This window comes from Lineus longissimus, chromosome 1 (genome assembly GCF_910592395.1).
Source record: "Lineus longissimus chromosome 1, tnLinLong1.2, whole genome shotgun sequence".
In the NCBI taxonomy this organism is placed as follows: domain Eukaryota; kingdom Metazoa; phylum Nemertea; class Pilidiophora; order Heteronemertea; family Lineidae; genus Lineus; species Lineus longissimus.
The window spans coordinates 26,469,663-26,481,485 of NC_088308.1; the positions used below are offsets into that span (position 1 = coordinate 26,469,663).

At 42.5% G+C, this 11,823-nt stretch overlaps 1 protein-coding gene across 5 annotated transcripts; it reads right to left on the reverse strand.

Annotated features, from left to right (window-relative positions):
* Positions 1 to 571: 571 nt before the first annotated feature.
* Positions 572 to 10,340, reverse strand: LOC135494831 (acyl-CoA desaturase 1-like). 5 transcript variants are annotated; one of them, XM_064783151.1, is made up of 5 exons: positions 10,297 to 10,340; positions 6,662 to 6,904; positions 5,578 to 5,708; positions 5,028 to 5,233; positions 572 to 4,099 (listed from the first exon to the last, which is right to left on the reverse strand). In XM_064783151.1, the coding sequence occupies exons 2-5, from the start codon at positions 6,882 to 6,884 to the stop codon at positions 3,676 to 3,678; spliced, it is 984 nt and encodes a 327-aa protein (XP_064639221.1). In that variant the 5' UTR covers positions 6,885 to 6,904; positions 10,297 to 10,340; the 3' UTR covers positions 572 to 3,675. The 5 variants fall into 5 exon arrangements, with proteins under 5 accessions (XP_064639221.1, XP_064639199.1, XP_064639207.1 ...); XM_064783129.1 differs by lacking the exon at positions 10,297 to 10,340 and adding an exon at positions 9,383 to 9,664; XM_064783137.1 differs by lacking the exon at positions 10,297 to 10,340 and adding an exon at positions 7,539 to 7,688.
* Between the last annotated feature and the right edge of the window lie 1,483 nt (positions 10,341 to 11,823).

Below are 11,823 nucleotides of genomic sequence, written 5' to 3' on the forward strand. Positions count from 1 at the left end.
TCACTAAGCAGTTCTTATTTCTGCTACCGGTGACGCTGTTGCTTGCTTCTGGAGGCGCTATTCAACCTCTTTAATTTCACGTGTTCAAGTAGGCCTATTCTGCTCAAGACTTTTATCAACTTTTATCACATTTCCAAGGTATAAATGAAGGGATATTGTAATTCTCCTCCACACTAGCATAGTAGTCTTCAATCCTGACTCTGTCTTTTCCACATGAAGTACTTTATAGAGCATGCATACAGGCGATTTGAGCAAATGTTCTAGTTCTACCCCATCCGATTACTAAACCTAACACAGAACGTCGTCTTCAAAGAATTACTGTAGATCAATCTATGACATTTTCCGCACACCATCACACTCAGCTGCTCAGCGAGATACTGGTACGCAAAACACGCTCCTTACAACTTCACCCCAAATGAAACTGACACTTTATTTTATATAAGCTCTCTCAACCACCGTGCAGAGCACGGGTCTAAGCTAGTGTACGTGTTGGGAACACCAACATCCAAATGATTTCTCTTGTCGAAAGTCACATTTCCAGCGTGAGATAAAGAATTGAACCCAAAGCGGATTTCAACGAACTAGTTTTATATTGCCTGAAAAGCACATTTTCTGAAGTCTAAACGCGGAAGAAATTGGACAGGGACAGGTTAATGTACACATGGGATGATCGAAATAAATGAAACAAAAATGGACAATAACAATTTCAATAACGGATTCAATTACGCTGTCCGCAGTTCTTTATAAAACATTCTATGGAGAACAAACCGAGTGTTCGGTTCTATTCTATTTCCAATCGTCTTCTAAACTGGCCACTGAACCGATCAATAAGTTAGGCTACAATTATGTACGTTAAAAGCGCCCTGCAAACGAGCGCTTTAAATCGCAGCTACCTGTGATTATAATCGCTGCTATGTGCAGTCCACCAATAATCTCTCATCTGCAGGTGACCTATATAGATGGCACCTGCGGCGTCCAAAGGACGTACAGGGATTCGGTCTGGATTCCTTTGAAGATCGAAACGGATCGGTCTACTGCTGCGTCTCAGTATACACGTTTATAGTTCCACTCAACACTTGACGCATGCATCTGTGGATATCTACAAAATTATCTCCACGAAACTGACGCCTCATATACCACAAGGCCTGTCTACAGCTCATGGCAATTTCTTCAGTTAAAGTATCCTCAAACCAAATACCAGCAACTAAGTGCAAGTAAGTTCAAAATAATATTAACAATATATGGATACATTCAATATTTACAACAAATCAAAACATAAAGACGCCGTTTCTCTCTCAGCTGTCATGTTCTATCAAATTTTGAAGAAGTAGTAAATCCTTCAAGTAATGGCCACTGAAAGTTTATTATCATTTGGGCAAGAAACAGTGATCAACTTGCGGCATTGGCCTAACGATGACCACTACTATACCCGCATCGCGGCGTGACAACCGAGCTCTGCAGGTATGACATTATGACACCAAATGCAGATGGCGTCGCAAATACTAAGTAATATACATGCCTTATGTTAGATTCCATACACCACCACTCTCAATGTTTTTACTTTGACTTAGTAACTCGACGGATGTTAAACATAGGCCTATGTAACCATCAGCAGTTATTGCACAGGGCTACTGAACCTTTACAAACTTTTCTAAGATCGCATAACACTTTGCAGAACTATCACAGACTAGAAGCACTGCCGGGTTTTGTCCCGGTTTCTGTGGTATCACGACATCATGTGCCACCAACCAATACATGTGATAAGAAGTTAAATGAGATTAGCAACCCGGGTTAAATGCCAACGCAAACCTCCAAAAGGTTATCAATAAATAGTGACCTTGATTACGAGAAAAGCAATGGTCCCCTGACATCATGGTATAACCCGCAGTGGTTTTCAATAATGTACTTCGATATTTCGAACTAGGACGCGTACTTCAGGCCATGACTCGGCACATATAGACTCACGACCGAGTGTGCGAGGGGAGCAGGATACGACAGACTAGGATTAACAGTGAGGCTGCATGTGCGCCTTTGTAGACACCATATACCGTCCTTTTCGCTCGAATCACCTACTAAATGGCATGATACAGGTGATCATCATGTTGGCAGATGCATTATACATATTGACAAAAATTTATAAGGCGAGCTCGCTTATATATTTTTGATACTGACATACAGACTTTTGACAACGTTAAATGCGACGAGGCTGAAATGACAAGCATTTTCCTGCAATTTCCAAAACCCCATAGACTGATAGAGGGGATCGGATATTGTTCGCTTCTCCGGCCTTGTGTGAGTCGGAGAACCCTGATATCCTAAGGATGACTGTGGTGTTGGCAGACATGTATGCATAGAGGTCAAGGTCTGCTATAATTTCGAACCTTCAATATAGACTGGGATTACTACGATGCCTTGGCACCTTTCATGCAGCTCGCACCAGAGTAGACCAAGTAAAATGGTTGGTAATGATTATCCAAATATCGTAAGCGCGTTACAGTCTTTAACTATGATGATCAACGATACAATGAAATGATCATATTATTCTCTCTGATTCTAGTGAAAAGAGCCTTGAAATTACATGGCACCAAAAAGGGTTAAGGCTCATTTATTTCCGACGGCCAGTTCCCCTTGACAAGTACGACGACATAGTATCACTGCAGTACTAAGTCTTGTCGAAACTCTTGGTTTGCTAGGTGAGGAAGGTGACGGAGGCTACGACCTGTGATACCACCTCCGTCGGTAGGCCAGACTCATCAGCTACAAACAACTATCCACAGACTATCCCAAGATAATTTCACCTCTCTCTCTCCGAAACTGATATGTCACTGGTTTTTACGAAAATACAGAACTTACTATAGAAAGTAAAATGCTGGTCCAATAAGCGTTGTACAAGATGCTAGTGAATTATCGATATCAGTCATAGAACAGCACCACTATATTGTGGAATTCAAAAAAATACAAATGCATTCTGTGTTCATCCCATTTCCGCATGAGTGCAAGACCAAAAAGATTATGGCATCCCGTCACCACGCGGGTTCAAATCATTTCTACGTATGTACCAAGCCAAGGAGCTGACCATATGCCACCATCAATTAGAATGCCTGTATCGTGGAAAAGACACATTTAAGTGCGGGATGATTTTAAGAAACAAAGTTCAACGACTGTTTCATGTGAAAGTCCCTTAGCTTGGCAACACCGAGTTGAAAATCATTAAAGTAGCGTTTAACATCAAGTATTTCCTTTTTATACCCGAACAACTCGTATCATGGAGCAAACCAGGCCGGTGTGACAGCAGATATAGTCCCCCTGGAGTCATAGTCCGGTAGCATTGTATTTGACCAATTAAGCAGCATGATCTATTGTACCGCTAACCCTAACCAAAACATTTAGCAATGCGGGCTATTGTTACACGGGCTATCAGCCCTAGGACTACTATCCCCGCCACACCGGCAATCACCTTGTTAGCAATGTTGTAACTCCTTATAGCATATACTAAAGTGAGTAATTATTTTTCACATCAAGCTCAGATTCCCTTTTCATGTCTGCTTTAGTATCCCACGAGTCTTCAAGATCCAATGCACAAAAGTTCATGAACAGTACAAAATCTTTCCTGTACAAAACTTGAATGAACACAATAGTATCAGAATAAACAATTCTTTGTAAACTTTCTGAATCCTAAAGCTCCTTAGCACCAGTTCTTTCTTTCCTTTTCATCACAATCTCCTTAGATATCTTCTTCCTTCCTTCAACCTGGCCTATCGCAGCCATAAAGTCAATAAACATCGTTGTGGAGTTGATCTTCCAGCCGTATTCGCTGGTGGAATAGTCCTGGGGAAACGTATGGTGATAGTTGTGAAAGCCTTCACCCATCGCCATAAAAGCAACCAGCATGTTCTCCGCAGGTTTGATAAAGCGATCGTAGGGCTTCATTCCAAGTGCGTGAGCAAGACTATTGACACACCAGGTAGCGTGCAGGGTGAGGGTGTACCGCAGCAAGGCGCAGACGAAGTAGGCATTGGCGATGGACTCTCCCCACAACAGATGCGGCACGATCGTCGGGATGGTAAAACACAGCAGCATGATGCTGGGAATGTAAAACCTGCAACAAAGAAGACGGTTTGTCATTCATCAGATGTCACTCATTCTGCCCATAGTCCAAAGGTGTACACACCCTTACAACAATTAGATGCAATCTTTCGTCGCAACCTAATCCTACACCCAGGACGCAGTGGACCGGCCTCGTTCCTCACCCTAACCACTGCGACACGTGGTGTGCCTTCTGGGGTTTTTGTACCGACGACCACAACGATTTAGCAGGGAATGCGGAGCCGATAGTTCATCAACGGACTGGAAGGGGCGCTGTAGTCGGAATAACATTTTGTGACTAATTTTCACTAATTAGCACAAATAAAGTTTAAAGTAGTCGTATATCCAGTTAGCTCATGTAACCAAAGATTTTATCGTACAATCTTTTTTGCATTTAATCGTTTTGTTTGTTGTTTATTCACATGTAGGTCAACTAACGATACAACGCAATGCGTACGGACACCCATGATACCACGGGAAAAATGAGTGTCGGAAAAACGGTATAAATAGCTACGTCATTATGCATGCCAAAGCGGTTTACGTCGAGCATTCCGATTCGGTGACAGAAAATGTCCTTACAGTTTCGTTACAGCAATGCCCATTGGCTAATCGTCCAGCCGCACGAATTCCCGCTATTTGGAGACCAAATTAGGCTCACGCGATGGGCTGCCCAGGGAGTCTACCTAATCCATACATTAACCTGCACTGCAAACAAAGGTTGTACCGATATTATAAACTCCCTGGTCCAAAGTCGGTAAAATTATGACGGAGACCATCAGATGCTGCAGAGACTAATCAAGAGTAGAATGCAATTATGCTAGTGAAACCGCTCAAAACTGACCAATACATTTTTGACATAAGCTATTAACCAGTAATTGATTAATGGGCATCAATGTATCTACATATTTGTCCACTTATTATATTTAGGATGCCAACCATACCTTCTCTGGAACATAACTACAGGGTCACTCTTCAGATCACTCAGATCCAGCGCTTTTCCCTTGGCAATCACATCAGGGTGTTTTCTCACAAGCAGCCAGCCCATGTGAGCGAAGAAGAGGCCTCGATTCACATTGTGGGGATCAGCGTGCGAATCCGTGTACTTGTGATGGACCCGGTGGTCACGAGCCCATTCGAAAATATCATTCTGCAATGTAAAAAAAACAGTTTTACAATGATATTTAAAAACAGTTTGGAAAGCTTGCGCTTCGTTTAATTAATGGGGTGCACGGTAACCATTGGTAACAATTAATGGGTTGCAATATGGGGTGCAAAAGTCGGAACAAAATTTCACACCTAAGCATCTAGTTACATAAGGACATTGATAAAGTGCCGATTCAAAGTATATATTGGTGGTGACTCAAATGCCCAGTTGGGAGCTGGGACTCGTTTGACTCGGATACGTTACGTACTGAGTTTTTGAGTACCTCCGTTCGTAAACGGCTGACCAATGTTAGTTATGCCCCGCTGAGACCTATCACTTAAACTAACCTGAAAAGAGACCGAGTTTGCCATCGCTAGGAAGATTCTAACGGGCAGCCTGGCTTTGTAGGTTCGATGGGACCACAACCGATGAGCTCCGGCCGTCACACCCAGGGCGCCGATCTGGTACAAGACTGCAGCTAAAAACAGAGAAGTAATGAATTGGTATGGTGTGACACAGGCTAGCAAGGGTCAAGGCTGGGAGAAAAGGTTCTCAAGATTACTTCAAGCTGACGATATCCTTTTATCGCAGATAGCAGCGATTTAAATCGCTCGTTTGCGCAGCGCTAAGTGTCTCATGACATGCATAATTATTTTCTCGGCCATTACTGGTTTTTAGTTTGATCACATTTTTATGTATATTGCAATTGATAAAAGTTGATCAGAGATATCACATGTGTTATTCTGCTATTGTTCTTGGAGTTTTGCACTTGTCGTCCTGAACTCATGTACTTCATTGTCCTGCTGACTATTCTTGGTCCCGGTTCTTTTTATCGATCAGGACGATCACGACTTTCTGGGTCGTTCAGAAAATAGGCCTGGGTCGTTCAGGATATAGGCCTACACATGACCGTATTATTGTCAGCATATATATATATTCGATTAATTGAAAATTAGGACGGACAAGGACCGTCGATATTAAAATGTGCTTAGACTTGAAAGAAACATACGTAGGCCTACTTACAGGAGTCAACGGTCACCTCTCAGTAAATGTCTGATCCTGATTTGATAAGGACTGATGAGCGGGTACCGATGAGCGACCTACTACACCCCGGGGTTCAAAAAGATGAGATCGCATATCTTTCATAGGCCTATCATGACGAGAGCATGCAGCAAACTCGTCCCAGTGCCGAAATTAAAAAAATTCAGAGTTGTAAGGAACGAAATCAGCGCCTCTAGTGTCAAGATTGAGCTTGCAGATGCCATTACGCAACGTCATTTGAATAGCATGTAACGTTATTGTGTGGTATGGCGGAGTTTCTACGGCTGTCCATGCCGATTTATCGGCGATGAATATCAGTTCAAAACCGACCACAAATATTGTATTTCATCCTCATGAAGAGCCATGAATGCACGATTAAAAATAACTTACCCCATAGCAATGTGAGATAATTGGAGTAGAACAGGCAGTAGATTCCGTAGAGAGATCCAAGATGTAGAAATATGAATAGGATGATGTTCCTCCAAACCAGCTGTCTGCACCTTGGCGGGAGCTTGGTTGGGTCCTCGATCGGCTGGGAGACAGCTTCTTGTACCAGATCGCAGTGGTCAGGACCATCAGCATTCAACACTTCTTCACGTATCTTTGGTGCCATCCTCAATGAATGTCACAAACCTTAAGGAAAAACAGAGTCTAGTTTTAACACAGCGGCCCACCAAAAGGACAGGTGACATCACTTATGAAGTCGACTGAGAACAGTCACATGATACTCAATACTGAGCCCCCCCCCCCCCCCCCCCCCCAGCTGAGCCCATGCAGTCCTGATGAAAACGAGCAACCAAAGATGGGCAGAATGACACTATCATCATGCACACAAACTGAAATATGCATTTTTACCACAAACAATGGTATGCTCACCTGTTGTTCAGTCTAATGAATTAATAAGCAAAACTGTAGTTCTCATCCGTGAACGATTCACCAGAGAGTGCAGTTCACTAGATGAGATATTGGCTAAATAGAGTAAGTTATACGATTACTTTTGGACTTTGTCTCTCGGGGACAGTGTGTGAAGTGGAGAGGAGGACCTACATCCGTTTGCTTTTATGCCGAAATCGCATGACGCATTGAAGCAATTGTTGAGAGATGGCGTGATGCCAACCTGTCCAATGTATTGAGGTCACCCGATTGAAATCGATCATTCTCCGCAGCGCGACAAGCTAAAACCTAACATGATTGCATCAGAAAGGACAACTGAAGGACCCCCTAAGACCAAAGAAAACAAAAACAAAGTGGGGTGATGGTGACTTACCAGTGATGCACTTGAATTGAACGCAACGTGTCGTTATGAATTCATTTACATCAGAATCGTCTGCTCAACCGAGACAGATGTGCTCAATGCTATAGAGGATTTCCCAATGATATTTTTAGCCATGTGAACTATGGTCGATGCCACATTGGAATTCCCCAATTGGAATTGCGACTCGAAATTGAGCCGGGAACATGTGCATGAGTGTCCAACCAATGTAGCTTGCTGACAAATTTTATTGATGTTTGAATAATCTAGGCTCCTGATGGTACATAGTATACATGACTGTACAAGCATACGTGCCATAAATTTAATACTAAGCTCTATAGGGCCTACTTGTTTTTCTTTTGAGCACACACAGCCTGGTAATACGGTGGTTGGGTCGGGAAAGGACATCACACGGTTGACATGACAAATATACCCGGCTTAAATATCTCGATCGACGTACTTAATAATATATCGGACAATCGAGATGATAAGTTAACCAATCGATAACAAATCCATCGATCGAGATATATGTTTGTTTCTGGAAATCTTTTTTTCATGTTGAAAATAAATAAATCATGCAATGTCCTTCCCCAGCCAGTGATGACCACGTTTTCATGCAGTTTTCGCGTGGCGACCACTATACAACGTATCTATGTCATTAGCTAAATTCCTATAGCATGGTGATATGTACGGGCTGGCAGTGCACATATGATTCACAACATATTCTCCCAGGCGGTATTGATTTATAGCCGAGAGCTTACAGAAACTGGGGCCCACGATCAGATTTAATCGCAGTCTACCGCTAAGGCAGACTTCATAGGTTGCACTTATATTTCTTTAGAGTATTCAGCCGAAAGGATTTCCACTTCACGGGATTGTGATAAAGCATGCGTTCCGTAGATTCCCGGGAAGTCCATTCATTTCGTCATCCTAATCGGATCTCCTCAGAGTGAGGGACGAGGCTGGTCCACTGCCTCCGGAGTGTAGCGTTCCGCTGCACACACATTCACCAACAAACGAATTGGTGCTGCACGTTGCCTAATATTGAGGACAGCTTACACCAACTCAAAACATTGCTACACCCGACAGTAGAGATCTATCGTACAGACAAAAACCCACTATAACAATAACGGTCATTTTTTCCTCAAAATTGCTCGACAATGAGCCAAACGAGCCATACTTTTGGTCACATTTCTTTAAAATGTCGAGCTGTTTGCTCTCGAGGGTAACCGGTTAGGACCCCTTTCCGATTGAAACAATATGGAAACATTTTTTGGGGTGTTTTTACCGATAATTGCAAAGCACGCATTTCCAACAATGGCGGTGCTTGCCATCAAATTATTGACGGAAGTAATTGGTAAATGGGTCTCCGGAATGGAAAGACGTAATTATTTATCATAATTTGTTCTGTGTAATAAATTATTTGCACTAGAGTGCAATTGCAACATCCATACTGTCCAATGAGCCATTCGCCTATTTCCAATTCGCCTCGCCTTTAAAAATTGCCATTAAAGTATATTGCCAATTCGCCTATTGTCCTCTCGCCCGACTATCCTTTCGAGTCCCCATGATAACAAAAGTGACCATGCACTAAAAACGATTCTTCGAGGCCTATATCATTTTGGATAGCGTGACATTACGTCGAGACGTTGCACGCGCATTGCAGGAAATGCATAGACGCGCTGGGGAGGTCACTTCTTAAACGGGAGGCTGGCAGCCGCTGCTTGCAGACACACTGAGCCAAAAGCATGCAAATCAACCCTGATTAGTATAAGCTTATGCCAAAACCATCAGAAGAAAATTTAAATTGAAGAGTGAAAATTGAAGACTGGAAACCAAAGACCAATGCAAGAAGTTACCTGTTATCAAAGAACACACCAATAGATTAAGACGGTCAACCCCTCATTGTGGACATAATGCATCTGGATTCTGCCATTGGTCTTAGTTCGAAATGCTACTCAATTCTCCTGAAGCTTGACAATCAGCTGATCAAATTGCTATCACCGGTCAAGGTGGTGAAATCTCACCCGCGCTGGAAGACTCCCAGGGAAGACACAAAGCTTCCTTCTTCGAATAAACTGAATGAAACCACGGAATGGCTGAAATGTTTATTGCATATATCCCTTTTATAAGCACGCATGCGCTCTCTTTCCTTCGAACCTAGTGTAATCAGCATCTTTCCTGTTTACGGCGGTTAGCATGACTAAAGCGCTTGCGCGGGAACGTATCGATCGTCTAATTGGATATGTTGATGACAATGAAATACGATAACGTTCTGTTGAACAACGCAGACGAGAAATATAGATGGAGTGTCCCTATTCTGTGCAATATCAATGAATGTATGATTTCTCTTGAATTCTTGGAAAATAATTGTAAGTGGTAAAGTTATGTTAAAGGGCAAATACTTGTATTATATGGTTACCAGCCACCAGTTACCAGTCACCAAAGTTTCGCACTCCAAACGCAGTGGATTGGCCTTGTCCTTACCCATACAGAAAGTAGCCTATATGTGAAAGGAGGACGAAAATGGTTTGCCCCCTTGTAACCTTTGAAAAGTGGCCAAGGCACCAGCATCAATGTCCCATTTCTCAGCAAAGTAACTTTACTCCCCCTATTGGAGAATTTGTCACACTGTAGAAGAAACACACACAGAAATACTCACAGATTCTGATACTGCACCGGATTTGTTAGCCCGGACTATCTGGGAGTTAGGTCCCTTTCACATCGGTAGGCTATATCATGCAGGGAAAAAAATGAAAGAATTTGATCTCACCGTTTATGACGTAAATGGTTAACAAAATAGTAGAGAATGTAAATCAAACAAACTTCACATAAACCAGTGAAACGCCCGAGGCAGAATGCACACTTGCCGCAAAAGAAACAGCTGTGACGCACATGCGAGATGGGCTTGACCTGCGTTGGAAACAGCGGGACAAGTCATAAAACATCCGTCGCAGTAAAGGACGCAATGATTAACCTTTTCCTGATATTTCTATGAAAGGAATCAATATATGTTTTGGATGATGTTTTTATACTGTGATATAAACAGGCAATTTTGCCAATATCCCTGAAAGAACTATAATGGGGCAAATGAGGACACAATAATCATCAAGTACTAAATGTACCTTTATCTAACACATACATGTATATGATGACCTGATTAAAAATTCCTCCGTCTTGGGACTACTCCTCGAACAGGTAAACTTGGGACTACGATCCCAAGACGGATAATCTTGGAACCTCGATCTCCAGACGGGTAAAGTCGAGGATGAGCTTGAACCGGGTGCCATCGAGGGCAAGCCTTCCATTGGGTGAGAGAGAGGTCGAAGAGATATCCCCGTAGACAGTAAAAATCAAAAGAAAAGCTTTCAAATTTATGTCTGGAAATCTCTCTGATAACACACAAGACTTTGAGATGATTTAAAGAATGAACGCAAAATTTAATTGTTTTATGAGTGAATAACAAAAGTTTACAACCGATAAGACAGTGACACAGCACTTATCACAATGATTTCAACAAGTTTGATGATCTCTTTTTAGTTAGTCAGTAAATATATAAAACGCCCTCCGATTATGAGAGCCCCTTGATCTGTCAATGTGACCGGACTATGCCCTGTTGTACGCTCAATGTCAAAACACTACACTTCTCACTTGAGCTGCTCGGGTTTCTTCACTTCGTCATTATACATGTACTAGGTCATAGTCACTTTCAACCAGTAAGATAGCTCGGATATAAACTGATGGGGTTTGAAAGAGGATGTTATTTCTGAAGTGGTTTGGGTTTTGCACCCACTATATTATCTGAAAACAGGTGTGTGGCACGGAACATTGTCGTATATTTGCGTTTGGTAGAAACAAGAGTCGTTTCAATTAAAATTCTATTATGCCTTGGGCCGGTCCTGACCATGGCACTAAAGTGGTATCGCGTGTTGATGGTTTGGGGCCAGACCAAATCATTCATGAGAATTTACACAAGTTCTAACTGAGTGATCGAGCAGTTAAAAAACTTTACCAGCCGATAGTCCAAAATCGTGCACGAAACGACTTAAAAGGTAACAATGGTAACGCCCTCTCTGCATACCTCTGCAGGTCTGGGACACTCAGTTCAGGTCAGTTTTATGCTCCTCCCTCATCTCTGTTGGTACTAAGCTCCGTAGTGCCGAGTAAAAGGCCCCGGAGATGAGGATGCTCCAAAAAGACTTCAAACAGCGCACTGTTTAGGAAAGTGAAATGTGACAAAACTGCGGCTTGGCCTAACCAATCTGAAGATGATGCGACAATATTGCTGGATGGTTTGGTG